Source organism: Xyrauchen texanus, chromosome 26, assembly GCF_025860055.1.
Source record: "Xyrauchen texanus isolate HMW12.3.18 chromosome 26, RBS_HiC_50CHRs, whole genome shotgun sequence".
Lineage (NCBI taxonomy): Eukaryota > Metazoa > Chordata > Actinopteri > Cypriniformes > Catostomidae > Xyrauchen > Xyrauchen texanus.
In genome coordinates, this window is record NC_068301.1 from 40301053 (window position 1) to 40321581 (window position 20529).

A 20529-nucleotide genomic window follows, 5' to 3' on the forward strand; every position below is an offset into this window, starting at 1 on the left:
CAACATAGAGTAAATGTAAAAAATTTTTAAATCGAATTAATTTCAAATAACCCTGATGTTCAGAAATAATAGTATAAAATAAGCGCATACACATGCTCAGCTGATCTGACTGGAGGCATCATCAAGGCAAGCGCTTTAAAAATCTTTTTTATTTTTTCTTCTTTTGGTGGATTGATAATGTATCTAACTATAGCGTTTGCTAATATTTTTATGCAAAACCTTTTAAATCATGTAAAACGTAAATTTGCATCAATCAATAAAATTGCCCAGCCCTACTAAACAGTGGTAACTGTGAAAAAGTTAAATGGTAAACTGAGGAAATTGTGGTAATAACAGTTTTTACAAGGTTCTTTCTTCGCTCTCTTGACCCGTGGGCCTTTGGGCTTGGCTCCTGGGTTTGGCAGGCCTGATGGAGAGATTAGTGAATTTTCTGCTGTTCCCCCATTAGAACCGAGCGGACTGTCCTCATCAAACTCCAACTTCACTGATGCATCAACTTCAACCTGATACACACAAACAATCATATTAACACAAGAACACACATTTACACTAATGCACAAAAGTGAAATTAAAAATCCCATTCTTTTTTCCATTGGCAAACTGATTTTTACAGAACATGTATAAACACTTAAAGACAGACCTACCGTGAGCTTCAAGGTTTTATAATCATTGGAAAATGCTTCTGTTAAAGCCATCAGTACATATTAAGTTCATTTTTACAAAATCACATTTAATAGATGCATTCCTGGTGAGGAACTACACTACACATGATCCCAAGGGGAAACGATCCACCAATCAGAGAATCATGGTGAACAAAGTGTGCCAAAAGAGCTCTGCAGCGACCACCCACTCCAATGATGCACTGAGAATGATGCAATTGGGCCACTTTCCCTACACTCTTAAACTACTTGTATACTGTATTTGTATAAATCCTAATATTTTGCAATAAAATTCAAATATATTATTTCAATACTTTAACATTACATTAATAGTTTTATATTGTTACATCATTTTTAATATGATTATGTCATTCGCAATTCAAGACGTTAAGTAAAGAGTCTTGTGTAGTGATCAACCGATATAGTTATAGCCAGGTGGCAGAAATATATCAAGCAATTTAAAATGATAGTAAAAGACATGTAAATAAAATTGTTTAAAATTAAATTAACTTTTTTTTTTTTTTTTAAGAGATGCCAGCTTTTAGTTTGTTTAGTTATCTATGGCTGGGCGATATGGCTACAAAAATTATATCTCAATATTTGTCAGCCTATTCACAATATTCAATATAAATGTACATATCAGTTATTATGTATTTTCTTCCAAATGTTTTTTTTGTTTGTTTTTTCAAAGGAACCATCATTTAAACAAGAGTTACTGTACTGTATAAGCTATGTTCACAGTAGCACCATCTTTGAATTTTGATGGGAATTAAGACAAGGCTGTGAGGGATAGACTTACTGTATCTTAAATGACATGCACTGTTTAAGGCTATCAAAATGCTCCTAGTTCACATCTAATTTTTCCTCAACTCATGTTATCTGGAATTTTTGCTAAAAAGTCTATGTAAGATATTTTTTCAATGTTTCATCAGTGGAATGATCCAAAAACACTTTAAACAACTGAACAACCCATTGAAGAGACTGTACATCTATCTCTAAGTACCTCGTTGTCATTCCCTTAAAAAATAAAGATGCAGCTGATGTGAATAAGGTCAATTGTAGTCAACAGATTGAAAATGTTTAATGCATGAGGTAAAAATTCTGTAAAAAATATGACGTCATGTTTTCAACAGTTTTTTATCTATATGAATACAAGGGAGAATGATATTCAATCATTATTTTAACAAACAAAAAAAATTAGAATGAACAGGGTGTACAAAAACTCCACTCACTTATTTTTTGGAGCCCAGAATTATTCAGTAATAATAATACAGAATTATTATTGTGGGACCAGTTAAGTTTATAATAATATAATACAGAATTATTATAATTATAAATATTTTTTATGATTTGCTTTATACAATTTATTTCTGTCATATTTACTTTACCTTCACCTAGAGCTTTTATTTAGTTATTTTCGTCTGGTGAAACGATGTCATCGCCTCCGTTTCTGTGATACTGAATGGAGTTTTTAGATTTGTACAAGTTAGCAGTTACAGATGTTTGGAACTCAGTGAAGGAGTGAACCTGCAGAACTTTGTTTTCACAATGCACGGACCCCTGCAGAATGTTAATATTTAGAGGTAAAAGATCTGATTCCTTGTCAAATTAGACTGATTTCTTTATTTCACTGGCAGTACATCTCATCTGATCTGATTTTTTTAAAGACATGGCCAGACATGCAGTCTACCAATAACGACAATAGTGACAGCAGTAGGAACGCCCACTAGCGACTTCACAATATAGAGACTAGCGATATCCAGTGATGTTGCTGGCAGTATGAACGGGAGCTTCAGATAGCAAGCAGACAACTTTCGCACTTGTGAAACTAATCAGCCAAATGTGAATATGTATCATCCGTTACCGATCATTTAAAACACCAAACATCAGCTGATTTATTGATTTTTGCGATATATTGGATGACCACTAGTCTTGTACCTTTGTTACTTAGCTGCAAATCAAAGTTTGTAAAGTTGTGATTCACCCTGGTGCTGGTTGGTTTGGTTCATGGCTTACAATACTTTTATGAAGTCCCTATGCGAAAAAGTCAGGAAATCAGAACAAATGGTCTCAAAATGTTAATCTACCAACATATTTTCTTTCAGGCTGGGAAATGTAACGAGTTAATTTTGGTGATTAATAGTTGACTGTTTAAAGTGTTTAAAAAACTATACAATTAATGCAGTATACATGGTTTAACCCACTTCCTGTGGCTAAAATTGGCATATATACATTTGATGTCAGAAGTTTACATACACTTGGGTTGAAGTAATTTAAACTAATTTTGTAACCACTCCACAGATTTAATATTAGCAAACTATAGTTTTGGCAAGTCATTTAGGACATTTATTTTGTGCATGACACAAGTATTTTTTCCCAAAATAGTTTACAGACAGATTGTTTCACTTTAAATTGACTATATCACAATTCCAGTCAGTCAGAAGTTTATATACACTAAGTTAACTGTGCCTTTAAGCAGCTTGGAAAATTCCAGAAAAGTATGTCAAGCCTTTAGCCAATTAATTCAGTGTACTGAATTGGAGGTGTACCTGTGGATGTGTTTTAAGGCCTACCTTCAAACTCAGTGCCTCTTTGCTTGACATCATGGGAAAATCAAAAGAAATCAGCCAAGACCTCAGAAAACAAATTGTGGACCTCCACATGTCTGGTTCATCCTTGGGAGCAATTTCCAAACACCTGAAGGTACCACGTTCATCTGTATAAACAATAGTATGCATGTGTAAACACCATGGGACCACGCAGCCATCATACCACTCAGGAAGGAGATGCTTTCTGTCTCCTAGAGAAGAACATTGTTTGGTGTGAAAAGTGCAAATCAATGACAGAACAACAGCAAAGGACCTTGTGAATAAGCTGGAGGAAACAGGTAGACAAGTATCTATATCAACAGTAAAACAAATATAATATCGACATAACCTGAAAGGTTGCTCAGCAAGGAAGAAGCCAATGCTTCAAAGCCCCAAGCCTACCTCCAAAGTTGTGGAAAAATGTCTTAAGGACAACAAAGTCAAGGTATTGGAGTGGCCATCACAAAGCCCTGACCTCAATCTGAAAATCTGTGGGCAGAACTGAAAAAGCGTGTGCGAGCAAGGAGGCCTACAAACCTGACTCAGTTAAACCTGTTCTGTCTGGAGAAATGAGCCAGAATTCCAGCAAATTATTTTGAGATGCTTGTGGAAGGCAACCCAAAATGTTTTACTGAAGTTAAACAACTTAAAGGCAATGCTACCAAATAATAACAAAGTGTACGTAAACGTTTGACCCACTGGGAATGTGATGCAAGGAATAAAAGCTGAAATAAATCAGTCTCTCTACTATTATTCTGACATTTCGCATACTTACAATAAAGTAGTGATCCTAACTTGACCTAAGACAGGGAATCTTTTCTACGATTAAATGTCAGGAATTGTGAAAAACTGAGTTTTAATGTATTTGGCTACGGTGTATGTAAACTTCTGACTTCAACTGTAAATTTACAGGAGGTAGACGCTTGACTCGACTCGACTGCACACCCTAGCACAGAAACTTAGGCTCAGTTTCCTCATATTAAGATGTGTTTCCAATGATCCGATCATATGTGGTCAGCTTAAATCTTAAATGCATCTCCTGTGACCACTTGTGTTCGGATTTCGAAGGGAGGGTCTGTCATTTCATGACGAACATCGACCTACATCAATCACTGTGTCAGTGTGTTACCGCATGACATGGGCATAATAAACACGAGAGTGGATACATTATACTGTACAGAGAATGGAGACTTCACCAGAAACCAGAAACATTGAGCATGATCTCTAACTCTGCAATAAATTAAATGGCATCTACGCTTACATCTTTTTATTTGTTTCCCTGTCTCAACCTCGGGACTCCTATCCTGAGGTCACCAGAATCGGCTGGATCCAGCACCATTCCTGCTTCATGTTGGACTCCACTGCTACATGTCGCAGAATGATGATGACTAAATGCAGCCGGTGCCAGCCAAACATCACTTCAATCTATTATGACGGACTTCAGAGGATGAAATGATGCCAACTCCAACCTGCATCACCTCGGTCTATTTATGGACTACGATCTTGAAATGAAATGCTTAGACTAACTATTGCCAACAAAAGCCTTCATCAGCCAATTAACAAGGACAATTGCATCTATGTGAACTTCTGCAATTAATCAAGATGGACTTCGAAGACTTTGGTCATTAATCTTACAGTTCAAACACAATCGATGTTTAATCACTGACCCTTAACACTTAGTTTAATAATTTTAAACCATGATTTTACCTATACATAATTAATATTTACATTACATTCATAATGTTAGCCAGAGGGGAACTGGCCCCCACAGTGAGTCTGGTTTCTCCCAAGGTTATTTTTCTCCATTAATCTACATCTTATGGAGTTTTGTGTTCCTTGCCACAGTCGCCTACAGCTTGCTCACTGGGGTTATTAATACAATTATCATTTAATTATTTTTAAACACTATTAAAAATCTTATTTTAGCTAAATTACACAATGATGATTAATCGACTTTATAGACATTACAGTTTTATCGTCTGTAATGCTGATATTCTGTAAAGCTGCTTTGAAACGATGTGTGTTGTGAAAGGCGCTATACAAATAAAATTGACTTGACTTGACTTCACCTGCAAGCCATGAGCCAGCTGCGGGACAGATACGGGAAATCTGCTGTATCTCTTCGCATGCTCACTCACTGTAATCTGAAACAGTTTCAAACACGAAACAAGCAACAGAAACCCAGCATGTATGCCATACGAACAGCAGCAAGAGAAAATAACAGTTGTGAGATTTTAAACTGCAGCATTCAATTTGTTTTATATCTACTGTATATATTTTAATGTTTGTTTTAATGTGTCATGCCCCATGATTAATTGTGATTAATTAGAAAATTGTGCAATTAATTCGTTTAATTTTGTTTTATTGATTCACAGCCCTTGTTTTCTTTCTATGCGTGACTTGAAATTTCCTTTTTTTTTTTTTTCAGTGAACATTTTTTGTATTGATTCGTAGATATATAACAAAGAAAAACACAACAAATATACAATGAATCAACATTTAACCCCCACTTTTACCCACAATCACAATCACCAACCCCACCCTGACCCCCAATTAACACCCCTGTGGTCACATATAAGAACACACACACACGCACACACACACACACACACACACACATGTTGTGTTTCCATGTTTTATGGGGACTTTCCATAGACATAATGATTTTTATACTGTACAAACTTTATATTCTATCCCCTAAACCTAACCCTACCCCTAAACCTAACCCTCACAGACAACTTTCTGCATTTTTACATGTTTTTACAAAACATCATTTAGTATGATTTATAAGCTGTTTTCCTCATGGGGACCGACAAAATGTCCCCACAAGGTCAAAAATTTCGGGTTTTACTATCCTTATGGGGACATTTGGTCCCCACAAAGTGATAAATACACGCTCACACACACACACACACACACACACACACACACACACACACACAAAGAAAATATAATAATCATAAATAATTAAAACTATACTTCTCTCTCCACAGCCCCACCACAAGAGTCCCCCAAAATGCTAAATAATTGCCCCATTTCCTATAAAACAAATCCCAAAAACCCAGCCTTCTACATGACACCTCATCGAAAGCTGCAACCCTCCCTGTCTCCGCACACCACTCCTGAAATTAGGGCACTCCAGCTGACTTCCATCCCCTTAAATTAATCTGCCTGCCAATCATAACACTGGTCAGAACACAATTTTTTATGTGTTTATCCCCCATATTGTTGACTGCCCCATCGCCCAAAATACAGAGTCTGGGGCAAAATTAAATCTGAGTGCCCAATACGTCACATATAAAACTCTGAACCTTCAACCAAAATTCTTGGATCTTAACACACCACCAAAAAACATGGGCTGTGTCTCCATATTCTGATTGGCATCGCCAGCAGGTGGGTGTGTCTTTAAAATCAAGCCAATATAATCTAGAGGGGGTCCAAAAGAATCAATGTAAAATCTTGAATTACATAAGGTGCACCCATGCATCTCTAGATACAGACTTGACATTTTTTAGAATCCTAACCCACACTCCTTCCTCCAATACCTAGTTTAAATCTTTCTCCCATAATCTCTTGATAGAAGTTAAAGCTCCGTCCCCCAGACTCTGCATTAGCAGAATCTTGGGTAGGCCTAGCCCATCTATGTCAATCGGCCTATGTAATTTATTGAAATGTAATCTAGGATGCTTACCATTCCAAAATAAGGACTTTGCTATGCTATCAAATTGCTTGAAATAAGTGAGGGGGACATGCACAGGGAGAGATTGTAGAAGGTAGTTACATTTTGGAATGCAATTAATTAATAACATTAACCTTTACATTAACTCTACCTTTAACATTGATCAATTTAACTAAATAAAAAAAATTAAATGGCCAAATACCCTGTTTGGGCCACTGGAAGGCATCTGGCTGAAAAGCCGTTACTGAGCAGTATGCTGTCAGAGCCAAAGCTTTGGATATAAACCATGTATCATGGTTGAATCTGTATCATGAGAACTTAAAGAAGGAATTAATAATGCTGTGGAGGCAAGGCATAGATCTAATGGGGTCGGAGACAAATAATAAAATACCATCTGCGTAAAGCAAAAGCTTATGCGCCACACCTCCTGCCACAACCCCTGGAAAATCATCTTCCCTTCTTATCGCGGCTGCTAATGGTTCCAGGGCAAGACAGAACAATAATGGGGAAAGAGGGCAACACTGCTGGGTGCCCCTATCCACAGTAAAATTATCTGAATTTATCTATTTTTTTGTACCACTGCTACCGGGTGTCTATAAAGTAACTTAATCCATCCAATAAAAGTATTCCTGAACCCATATATTTCCAAAAGCTTAAAAGGATAATCCCATTCTGCAACATCAAACACCTTTTCGGCATCAAGTGAGATGGCAGCGACCGGTGTCTGATCATTTGCCACTGATCACATGATATTGACCAAATGCCTAATGTTATCAGAAGAGCCGCGACTCTGAATAAACCCCACCTGATCTATATGTATAAGAGATGTCATATCTTTACATAATCTGCTAGCCAGAATTTTTACAATATTTTTAAGTCTACTTGGATCAAAGAAATCGGATGGTAACTCTTACACTTGTTTGGATCTTTGTCCTTTTTAAGACATGGTTAGCGGAAGCTTTCCATTCTTTAATGGTTCTATATAAACTTCTAACAAATGTGAAGCCAGTTCTGTAGAATAAGATCTAAAAAATTCAGCAGCAAAGCCATCTGGCCCCGGAGCCTTGCCTGAAGGCAAGACCTTAATTACCTCGCCAAGCTCCTCCAAGGTTCTCTCAGAATCAAGATAATTTTTTTTGCTCAGTCGTCTAATGGAGTTCTAATGGTTCCACAAAGTTTTTAATATCTTCATCAGTAGACGAAGACGTGGATCTATTGAGATGAAGATATAATTATTTAAAAGCATTATTAATATCAATGGCCGAGGTAAATATTTTACCATCAGCAGATTTCACTGAGGGAATGGTAGAAAAAGACTCTCTCTGCTTTATATATTTGGCCAAAAGCTTCCTTGCTCTATCCCCCGACTCAAAGTATGACTGTCTTGCCCTGAATAGCTAAAACTCCACCTTCTGCTACAAAATAGTATTATATCTGTATTTCAATTGGGTCAATTCTCTGAGGCCTTCAGAGGACATTCGACATTTCAGCTCTGCCTCTGCACTTTTAATATGGAGCATACTATATGATCCGACCCCTTAGAACCGCCTTAAGTGCCTCCCATGCATGCCCACAGGGGAAACCGAGGACCAGTTAGTCTCCACATAAACATTCCTTTCAGCCTTTAACATTTGTTGGAATTCAGGATTTTGCAAAAGGGATACATTAAAAAAACAACTATATGATTTATTTTTCTTCATATGTAGCAACAGCCCTAAACTCTAAACCAGGGTGTGAACTGAGACTAAGATGTTTCCAACAATCAACAACAGATGAAGCAATCAACAACAGATCTTATGGACTGATGAAAAAAATTTATAGTCCCAATCAGATGGGTTCAAAAGTCTCCAAATATCTGTAAGACCAAGATTTGTACACATCCTGTGAAGCCTCAATGTTATCCTAGGGGGCTTACACACTTTTGCTTCACTATGATCAAGGACTGATTCCATCAACAAATTAAAGTCTTCTCCAATTTTATATCATGAGGGGTGCAAGCGGCTTGCAGCATTCCTTCAAGATCTTTAAAAAAGCTCTGATCATCAGCATTAGGTGCATAAATATTACCCAAAATCAACATTTGCCCCAGAATTTCAGCTAAAACAAATAATTTATCTTTACTCTATTTGAGACATTTGAATTGTAGATGCTTACTTATCAGTGTAATGGCTCCCCTGCTCTTACTTGAGCCAGCACAAAAGAAAACATGTCCACCTTTCAAAAAATTTCCGCTTCCTGTGGGGAAAGATACGTTTCTTGAAGAAACACTATAACATATTTATTACGTATAAGAAGAGAAATAACTTTCCTTCTTTTTATGGATCACCAGGAATTTCAACATATCCCAACCTTCTTCATCCTCAGGAATTCCAACAATTCGGATGTACTTCTCCCAGACGCACTCCAAATCCACCATGGTCGCTAGCGGATTAGCAGCTAATTCCCTCTCCGATGACTCCAGACAATCGATCCGTGTCTCGACATCCGCCACTCTTGTATCCAGCTCAGTGAATTTCATCTCCATGGCCATGATCGATCGATGTATTGCAGCAAGATCCTCCAAGTCAGCAACGACATTCGTCGGCATTGCCGACGCGTTCAACAATTCTCACCGAATATCATTCACTTCTCCAGCCAAATTGACTCCCTTGCTCGAGGCCTCCGGTGGGGTGTTAGCTTGAGCACGTAAGTGTCTTTTAATGTCTCCAGAGCCCCAGGATTTTGAATTCTTTTACATATTGTCTTCCTAGAACAGTTATGGATCAGGGTGTATCGAATCTCGCTGGTTTATGACACAAAAAGTATAAAAACTAGCAAAGTGCGCAGAGCTCGCTGTTCACATGTCTGAACCTTGCATGGCATCAAGTGACTCTCCATTTTAAAACATTCTTTAAAACAATTGACCATTCTAAATGTGTATAATTCACACATTGAATGTTAAGAGTTCCTTAACAAGGCCTCATACACACTAGGGAGGTCAAAAGTACTCCGATACTAAAATAAAAAGGATTTAATGATTCCAATGTTTTTGCAGTACCAGTAGTACCGAGCACCAACTCAATTCGGTACCCGCCCGTCGTTTGACTGACACATGGGTGCTTTCAAATGCTCACACATTTGAGTGCTTGCTCTGTTACTCCTTTTAAAACTAAATGCTACCGATTGTCGTGTCAGAGACCACGCTCAACCGGAGGAACTGAAAAGCAATCAGAAGAAGAGCCCTCGCGGTTCACAATTAATGTGGTCATGCAACTCTGAACATGAACGGTCAAATGTGCTTCATGGTCTAAATGGCCATGATATCAAAATATCAGATTTGAGATTGTGGAATTGTACTGGTACTAGTATACACACACACACACAATTGTCTTTACCTTCTTCTTCTTGGTGAGTTTCTTGGAGGCTTCAGCTTTCATGGTGAGTGTGACATGTGGCTCTATCCTGCGGCCAAACGGAGAGGGCAGCGTTTCCTCCAAATGCATCTTCTTCACTTTGGGTTTCCCCACCTTCCCCTTAACCAGCTTTATGCCCCTCCCAGAGTTCACACTCTCCTTCTCCTGGTCCTCCACACGCTGCAATGAAGACACAGAGATCAAAGTTTTACATGGGTCATCAGGTTACAAAAAAGTGCTCGATCTTCAAACAATCATAAACCAGTGTAAAAGACTCACGTCCAGCTCCTCTATGAAGACGGCCAAATCTTCTCTCCACAGATCCTCTGAATTCTTCCTCTGCAGTTCATTTAGCTCTGCTTTCTACATGACACATTAAACAGCACACACTACCAATTAACACTCAATGATTTATAGCAGCTCGGAACTTCATTACACTATAGCTCATATGCGTTCTACCTCTGGTTTTATAAAGATGCTAACAGCACATGGGAAACTACAGCCGAAGGTATAGTTCACCCAAACTTTTAAGTGAACAATTACATACATTTCAGTCTTTTCTTCACACAAAGCTGTCAGGACTGAAAATAAAATAAAAAATGTAATGTGTAAAATACATAAATCTGTGCAAGTGATGATACTAGGGACAGATGTACCTTCATGTCTCTTTGTTTAAGGAGCTCCTCCACCTTCTCTTTGGTCAGACACCACAGTGGCATGTTGAGAATGTAATTAAAGTTTGGTCCAGATGAAGAGCCAGAGTCCACTGAACTGTCACTCTCATTACCATCAATATCCTCATCCTCCAATGACTGACATCGTCATCAGCCCGACCAATCAGAGAGGGAAAAAAATAAAAATAAAGACAAGAGTGAGAGTGAGGAGTGGAGCTGAACAGCCTTATTAGGACATTACAAACTGTGTAATGAAAAACATTACTATTCAGTGGTGAATACTCAGGGCCAGCAAAGCTTTCTCTGCTGGCCTAACATGCCAAATAAATAAATATTTTCCATCCTTTCATTCTCAATCACCTTTTTGCCTATGTATTTTTAAGCGCTTTCCACTCTTGATTAATCTACAAACAAATAGAGAAAAACGAAAAGTTTATCCAGTCAGAATTTATTCCTTGATGCTTACAAGCAAAGTGTGACAACTGTTTCACAAATCGCATGCCCCAATCCAAAGCAGCATGTGAGTCTGAGCTCCACCTCTTCAGGCCTTCAGAATTTCCACAGAATCCCTAAACAGTGCAAGTGAATGTGCATCTAATGTCAGATTGTCAGATTCATCAACCAGTCATATTGATTTATTTGTTCTTGGTGGGTGTGATGTTTAGGATATGTCCCGGTCGAGGCCTTCAATCTGGCCTCGAGTAATGCAATCACGCTTTAAGTGATGTACGCAATATGAAAGCGAAGAGAGCAAGATCTTGCTGATGAGTTGGAGGTCGCTATCACCATTGAGAAAGATATCCTTATGGATTTAAAAACACAACATGTTCTGCATGACCATGTGATTGCTTAATTTATTAAACAGGAAAGGAGGACTGATTTTCACTTCAAGTAAATTGGTAAGTGCTTTTGCATTGTCATAGAAACATAAGAGTTTTCTAAGTGTACATTTTGCTGCTTGAGCATTCAGTGTCAGACCAAGTTTTGAAAAGTAGTGCTGCGTTCCATTCAACTCGGAAAGTCCGATTTTACAACTTCTTACTAGGAAACGTGCAATGGAATGCATCTTGAAGTCACAATTACAACAGAAATTCTCAACTCTGATTTTGCCGAGATGTAGGGGCATGATGTCACACAAACATGTCGACACTCAGGGAGATATACAAAGTAAGTAATAAACATTCACTTTATTACGTAATATCGATATATGAGTTTGTTTCCACATTACATGATATTAAAGCTTGTTTAACAAAGGCCTGCAGAAACAGGTGTATAAAACATTATAATCTATTTTGATAATCGTACACCTGAAGCACAAATGTTAGCGCTGCAGCATTGTTTATCAGTTGGGTTGCTAGGAGACATCTTTAATGAGAGTCAAACCCCTGCTAAACTAACGGGAGCGTTGCAGTTCAGAATATCAAGGAATGGAATGCATTTATGGTGGGAGATATCAAGTTGGAATATCCCACATCAACTTGAATGGAACGCAGCATAACAGTGTACACTGACGAAATGAAATTTATTGCAAGCAACGTTTAAATTGCAAATATTATTGGATCGATTTTTCCAGATATTATAGACCTCCTTGTTAGATTCGTATGAAAATTATGATTTTTGAATGTCTGTTCGGGAGACGTTTATTTCACAAAACAGTCATGCTGCAGTTAAAATTAGGCTTGCTTGAGCATTAAGTGTAATTTCAAGTTCTGGCTTTCGTGTGTGGACATTTTTAAAATGTCAATTGGTATTATTAGTTAGCTGCGACATAATGTATGATGCCCAAAGGCATAAGGAGTCTTATTCATTTTGAAACTGTGTTTTCTTAATGGCCTAGACTTTAAATGCATGGCCCGCTACTGCAGAGAGTATGCTATTATATACAATCCAATATATTACATGTTTAAGCACCTATGTTATCTGTTTTAATTTAACTTGATTCAATTTTTATGTTTTAATTCAATTGTATAATCAAAAAAATGTCTAATCAAACAAACTCATTAAACCTGGCATTTTGAAGGAACACTTTTCCTTTGAGTTCCTGTGTATATTTAACATTATTTAAATTAACAGGAGAAATTGGAAGACCCAAAATGGCGAATGTAGAAAAGGACGTCCCGTCTTACAGGTAAAAGGCCTTTTAGATACAGACATCAGTTAGTGACATCAGATCACCTGTCAGTTAGCTTGAGAACCTGAGCTGGACCAGCCTGAAAAATAGCATATTTTGCGTGATCTAAGCTAAAAAAAAAGTGGCACCACTTGTTTATTCTGAAGTGCACAGCACATGTAGACTATAAAAAGTTAAAAACCCAATAAATTTACACAGTTCATTCATGCCAGTATGGCAGCGCATCACATATTGTATGACTTCACTAGGATTCCGTCTCTGTGTTTTTGTGTAAATACAACTTTTGGATATTCTGTGTTTATGTAGTAAATAACGTTTGGTTACGTATGTAACCTCCGTTCCCCGAGGGAGGGAACGACACGTTGTGTCGGAGAAGCGACACTAGGGGTCTCTCTTGAGCGCCGATATTCACCTCTGATCTTATTGAAAAGGGCCAATGGGAGTTGGCAGTCAGTATTTGCATACCCGCCCCGGACATACGGGTATTTAAGCGGGGCAAATACGGGAGTTCATTCAGGATTTTTCTGAGGAGCCGAAATGGTCCGGCCACAACAGTGGCTCGGTTCAGCGACATGGCGGAGGAAAGACACAACGTGTCGTTCCCTCCCTCGGGAACGGAGGTTACATACGTAACCAAACGTTCCCCTTCTGTCGCTCTCTCCACGTTGTGTCGGAGAAGCGACACTAGGGGACCCATTCCAATCTTGCCATGCGCTGAACCTTGTACGTGGACCGCCGATACAGAGGCGGGCAGGGATTTCATCCAGTGCCACGCATCGTCTGTACCTGGCTGCATGTACCCTTCCCCAATGCCCCATAAGAACATCGGAGTCCTTCTAGTTACCATGGGAGGGGAACAAGGCGATGTTTGCCAACATGGGAATGGGCCAGCCTGGCTGGGCCTCTTTTCTCTCTATGTTTCTCGCATAGAGCAATCACGGCCGGGGCCCTTACACGCATATAGGGAAGGGGGTCTTACCCAGACCCTGCGGAGACCACACCTGCCCTTTTTCTTGGGGAGGAAAAGTGGTAGACATGTCACACAGCAGTCTTAGGGCTCGTGTGGAAAGTATGGTGCGGTGGTAGATCCAGCCTCGAAAGGGGGGAGTTGCTACAGCACGGCGACCGAGGCAGCTGTAACTGCCTAAGAGAGACACGGGGGTCCGCTCGTAAGGGGACAGAACCGTGGAATTACACACAGGGGGAGTCCGAACAGGAGGCCTTCTTATATTACCTGTGGAGCCCCTATACCAGTACAGGGTGGCCACCAGGGTACCCGCAGTGGCTTGGGTCGGCGAGTTCCTCCGCTGAACCGCGGACCCGGAGGGCTGGGGAGGAATCGACCAGGGGCCCGACTCGGAGTGGGGCGCCCTGGGAAGAAGGCGCACTACTTTACCTTGAGGTCAGGAAAAGGGCGCTGGGCGCAAGCGATCCACCCGGCCGGTCGGTCTCACGTGTTACCGAGTTCTACGGGCTCGGACCTGAGAAAACTTCGAGACGCAACCGACTCAACGCGGAGGTTGTAAAACCTCGCGAAGGTGTTGGGTGTTGCCCAACCCGCGGCTCTACAGATGTCTGCTAGGGAGGTGCCCTTGGCCAGTGCCCACGAGGACGCAACACCCCTTGTTGAGTGAGCTCGGACCCGCAAGGGTAGGGGCACGGCCTGGGTGTGATAAGCCAGTGTGATGGCGTCGACAACCCAGTGGGCGAGCCTCTGTTTGGAGACGGCATTACCTCCGGGCGCCTCTCAGGAACCTGAGGATCAGGTCGTGCTTACCCAAAGACTTGCCGTCTACAGAATCGTGGTGGGCGGCGATAGCGGCAACATACACCTTGAGGGTGGACGGGGACAGCCTCCTGTCCAGCCTCTCCTGTAGGAACAGAAGCACTGACCTAATCGCGCATCACTGCGGGTCTTCGGCTCGGGAAGAACACCAATCTGCGAACAAGCGCCACTTTAGGGCGTAAAGGTGCCTGGTAGAGGGGGCTCTGGCTTGGTTGATGGTATTCACAACGGTCGCCGGTAAGCCGGCTAGCTCTTCCGCGTCCCGTCCAGGGACCAGACGTGGAGGTTCCAGAGGTCTGGGCACGGGTGCCAGAGCGGAGGTCCTTTCTCAGGGGAATTCGCCAGGGAGGAGCTGTCGCGAGGAGCCTGAGTTCCGAGAACCAAGTCCGAGTGGGCCAGTAGGGGGCCACCAACGTGACTTGCTCCTCGTCCTCCCTGACCTTGCACAGCACCGGTGCAAGAAGGCTCACTGGGGGAAATGCGTACTTGCGCAGCCCCGAGGGCCAGCTGTGTGCCAGTGCGTCTGTCCCGAGGGGAGCCTCTGTTAGTGCGTACCACAGCGGGCAGTGGGAGGTTTCCTGGGCGGTGAACAGGTCTACCTGGGCCTTGCCAAACCGTTCCCAAATCAGCTGGACCGACTGGGGGTGAAGCCTCCACTCCCCGCCGGGCAGGCGTTGTCGTGATAGCGCGTCCGCTACGACGTTGAGCTTGCCGGGGATGTGAGTGGCACGCAGCGACTTGAGTCACTGCTGGCTCCATAGGAGGAGACGGCGGGCGAGTTGTGACATGTGGCGGGAGCATCACGCCTTGGCGATTTATGTACGCCACCACCGTGGTGCTGTCCGATCTCACGAGGACATGTTTGTCCCGAACTAATGGGAGGAACTTCCTGAGAGCAAGAAGGACGGTCAGCAACTCCAGGCAGTTGATGTGCCAACGCAGCGGGGCCCCTTTCCAATGGCCCGCTGCTGCGTGCCCGCTGCACACGGCACCCCACCCGGACCGGGAGGCGTCGGCTGTGACCAGGACGCATCGGGACACCTGCTGCAGGGGCACTCCTGCCCGTAAAAAGCAGAGGTCTGTCCAGGGTCGGAGTGTTTTGAGGCAGGCGGGGGACGCCATATGCCCCAGGAGCCTCTGGAAAAGTTTTAGAGGGACCACTGTGCCTGGCTTGAAGCGAGGCAGTCCAGCACCGACTGAGCACGCTCGCTCGTGAGACGTGCTGTCATTGAGACTGAGTCTAACTCCAACCCGAGAAAAGAGATGCTCTGAACCGGAGTGAGCTTGCTCTTTTTCCAGTTGACCTGAAGCCCCAAGCGGCTGAGGTGCCGGAGCACCTGGTCTCTGTGTGTGCATAGTAACTCTCGAGAGTGTGCTAGGATGAGCCAGTCGTCGAGGTAGTTGAGAATGCGGATGCCGGCTACTCGTAGTGGGGCAAGGGCCGCCTCTGCGACTTTCGTGAAGATGCGAGGGGACAGAGACAGGCCGAAGGGGAGGACTTTGTACTGAAACGTCTGGCCGTCGAACGCGAACCGTAACAAGGGTCGGTGTCGTGGCAGAATTGAGACGTAAAAGTATGCGTCCTTCAGGTCCACCGCTGCGAACCAATCTAGATGCTGAACGCCAGCCAGAATATTTCTCTGCGTAAGCAATTTGAACGGGAGTTTTAACAAAGCCCGATTGAAAACTCGCAAGTCCAGGATTGGTCGTAAGCCGCCGCCTTTCTTGGGTACAATGAAGTAAGGGCTGTAGAAACCCTTCCTCATTTCGGTTGGAGGGACGGGCTCTACCGCGCCCTTGGCTAAGAGGGTCGCGATTTCCGTGCGCAGGGAACTGGCGTGCTCGCCGTGTACTGCGGAAAAGCAGACGCCCCTGAAGGGGGGGCGAGAGCCAGGCAAACTGAATTGTGTAACTGAGTCGAATGGTTCGGTGCAGCCAGCGTGATGCGTTGGGAAGCGAAAGCCACGCTTCCCAGCTCTGCGCTAGGGGCACCAAAGGGACGAGTATTTTGGACGTACCCGGCGGGGCCTCGCAGCGGGGTGGAACAGGTAATGCAGCGTCGGGCGGCTTCGTTGCGGCCTGAGGCTGAGGTGCTGAGAATAGACTCAAAGCACTTACCTTGCTCCAGCGCCCGGCAGGGGGCGGGTTCTTGACTGAGGAGGAGGTCTGATGTTGGCGTCCTCTGGACTCGTCTGAACCGGCCGGCTGGGGGACAGTCGTGGGCAGGCGGAAGGCGGGATCGCCGCGTCTGGTGTACCAGGACTGTTGTGATCTGAAAGCACATTGCCGTGAAAACGGCATTTGTGGGCCAGGTGACCCAGAGGCAAAGGAAATAGCTCTTTTATTGAGAATGTGGGTACCACAGCCCCCGTCAGGGGGTGTGGCAAATGAAAAAACAAAGGATTCTCCTCCCGGCCCTCCACCGGGGGACGGAGCGGTCTTACCACCTCCGGAGCTAACGTCTTCGGCTCTGGGTCGGCTGTCTCAGGAACGCTTGGGAGCCTTCTGGGTCCTGGAGGGGGTTCGTGAGACAGGGGGCGTGCACCGCCTGCGGAGTGCTCGACGCTGGGGCTGAGAGCTGGGCCCGGGTTGAGGCGGAGCAGGAGCTGGTTTCCTCGCAGGGGGACGCCCTCGGCGGGCAGACGGGGCAGGGCCCGTAGCGGCAGGTCTGCGGCGGGGCATGATGTGCGAAATGGCCTCCGTCTGCTTCTTCACCGCGGAGAACTGTTGGGCGAAGTCCTCGACGGTGTCACCGAAAAGGCCAATCTGGGAGACAGGTGCGTCCAGGAAGCGGTTTTTGTCAGCCTCACGCATTTCGACCAGGTTGAGCCAAAGATGGCATTCCTGGACCACTAGGGTGGCCATCGTCTGTCCGAGTGCCTGCGCTGTGGCCTTCGTCGCTCTCAGGGCGAGGTCGGTTGCTGAGCGCAGTTCCTGCAGCACATCAGGATCAGGTCCACCCCCGTGCATGTTTCTGAGAGCTTCTGATGCATGTTGAATGCATTTTTTTCATATTTACCATTTTAATACTGGTATAATCCAAAGGGGAAGAGCCAAGGCCTATAAAAGGGCTCCGTTAGACATTTTGTGGTGAGTTATGTGTATTGTGTTTTTTGGACCCTAGTGGTATAGCCAAAAAAATAGTTGTGTATAATGTTTATATTTTTGTCTAGTTTGTATAACAATTTGGGGTTTTTTTCAACACTAATTATTTTGGACAATTTTCAGGATTTATTCACTTTTGCACAAATAAATCACACTGTGGATTCTATTAATCGTCACTTATTTTCCTTCACCTGCCGGTACATCCTAACAGTCAACAAACATTGACACAGCTATCACATACCTTCTCCTGGGCTTTATTCCAGGCAGCGACAGGGTCAGACTCATATCCTCTCTGTACCAGCATTCTAATAAGATCTCGCTTTGATTTGTTCTCTGAAAAATAATACAGACCGCTAAATCATAGACAGCACATAACATTCACTTTAACATTTAAAACAGTTGAACCATTGACTGTGAGGTCTTGAAACAATGAACATGTGTGATATTATTGAAAATTATAGCAGGGCTATAAATGACTATGAAAAAAATGAATATGGAGCCATTGGCTCCTAAACTGAAACATTAAAGAGGCAAATGGCTGTTTATAGTTGCCAAATAACAGAATTGCTGTTAGATTGCTGTTCAGAAACAAGATAAAAAGCAGAAGAAAAGGAAGACAGCTGATAAACCATTAATCAGAGGTTTAATAACAGTATAAAGAATATATAGTTGAGAAGATAAGTTTGTATTCTCTTTTGTCTCATAAATTTTCACACCCCTTTCATAATTTATACAAATATAAGAGACAAAAGATTTTTATTATTTAGTACTGCTCTTCACAATCTACATTACAGATAAAGTATAGTATGCATATAGTAGTTGAGTAGTTGAATGTGTGCACCTTGTGTAAAACATCTGTGGCCAAAAGTATTGGCAGTGACATAAATTTTGTGTTTTGCTCATTTTTTTGCTTCAGTTGTTGTGGTGTTGATTCACATTGTTTCTAGATTATTGTGCAGAGTGATCAGATGCATTTTAAATAATTGCAAAAAGCTTAACTGGCCAAAAAAATGAAATTTCACAAAAACCCAAATTTTACAGTTTTTTGGCCCTGGCACATACCAGCTAAAATCATTTCACTAATCATATCAGCAGCACCTGGGAAAGCGTGAATGAGTACTAGTCAGGTGAAATCACTCTTTCATTCTGACTGGATTATAAGAGCAGACTGATTGCTATAAAAGGAGGGAAGAAGTGCTTCCAATCATTGTGTTCTTGTTTACAATGCTTACCTTTAAAGAAAGACATGCAGCCATCATTGCTTTGCATCAAAATGGCCTCACATGCAAGGAAATTACTGCAAAGAATATTGTACCAGAAAGAACCATTTACCGGATCATCAAAAACTTCAAGGAGAGAGGTTCAACTGCAGTGAAGAAGGCTTCAGGATGTCCCAGAGTGTCCAACAAGCACCAGGACTGTCTCCTCTTGAGGAGTCAGCTATGGAATCATGTCACCAGGCCCGGACTGGCCATCGGGAGCACCGGGACAATTCCCACTGGCCTGGCGACTGAGTTGGCCTGCTGCCAGCCAGCGTTTTTTTTTTTTTTTTTTTAATATTACTACCTTTACCAGTGATAATTTTTTAATTCGTCATTCAATAAAATTATTATTAATAACAATAAAAAAAAATAAAAAAATCATGAATCTGTTAGTCTTGACTGGCAAGGCTACGATTCGACTTTACGCTTCAGACAAACGGTTAAACAGAAAATGCGAGCAGCACCCGATGATGGAGAGAAAACGGCCAGGTGGAGCAGAGAGGGAAAGGACAAAAAAAAAGAAAGCACTCCAAGAAGAAGCAGCAAAATGTTGCAAAATTACTGACCTGTTCAGGGCTTCAAGTGCAGGTCAGTTTCATCTGTAAATACTGTACTTTTTTCTTTGTTAACTTAGTATTGAACTGCTAGCAAATGTAAGCGGTAGCGCCCGTCTAACGTTACATGCGTGGAGAAATCAAAACAAATGAGTGCACACAGAAAACTCACAGAAGAAATGTACTGAGGTAAAAATTCTAATTGTTTTTTTTTTTTTTTATAACATATGATTTAGTTTAACATAACACAACTAAGGGAGCTGTTTTGCTGAATATTATCACGATTGAAAATGTTACATTGAATTTATTGTTCAATAAACAAGTAGCGTAGTTAATATTTATTATTAAGTTACTTACATTTTAGACACAAACCATATTAACTGTTTTTGTTCTATTTCACCGACTAAAATAGTTCCAAAGGAAAGCTACAGCAGCGTGGTGTTTTGTTACTGAATGATTCAGCGTTTTGAGCGAATCTTTTGTATGAATGACTCACTAATTAAGACGGTCACTTGCCGCCACCTATTGGCGGTTTAGTTTAATGTGTAAGTATTGCATTTTTTTATATTCAAACATTTATTTATAACATCAATCTCATAAGACATTGCAGGCAGAGCTGACAAATTTGTCAACACATTGGAAAAGGCTGAAGATGTCTACTTTGGATAGCTATAGTGTAAAGACAGTGAAGGAGCTCTC

The 20529-nt window shown here is 42.1% G+C and overlaps 1 protein-coding gene across 5 annotated transcripts in view; it reads right to left on the reverse strand.

Moving 5' to 3' along the window:
- Positions 1-20529, reverse strand: part of LOC127619619 (DNA topoisomerase 2-beta-like) — a 150078-nt gene that overhangs the window by 6157 nt on the left and 123392 nt on the right. For all 5 annotated transcript variants that reach the window (XR_007967590.1, XR_007967591.1, XM_052092528.1 and 2 more), the window contains exons 25-29: positions 18256-18347; positions 10975-11130; positions 10598-10681; positions 10301-10498; positions 344-503 (exon numbers count right to left, since the gene is read on the reverse strand). Coding sequence is in view for 3 of the 5 variants with exons in the window: in XM_052092528.1 (XP_051948488.1) it covers positions 344-503; positions 10301-10498; positions 10598-10681; positions 10975-11130; positions 18256-18347 (690 nt within the window). In the remaining 2 variants the exon portion in view is untranslated. The remainder of the gene's footprint in view (positions 1-343; positions 504-10300; positions 10499-10597; positions 10682-10974; positions 11131-18255; positions 18348-20529) is intronic.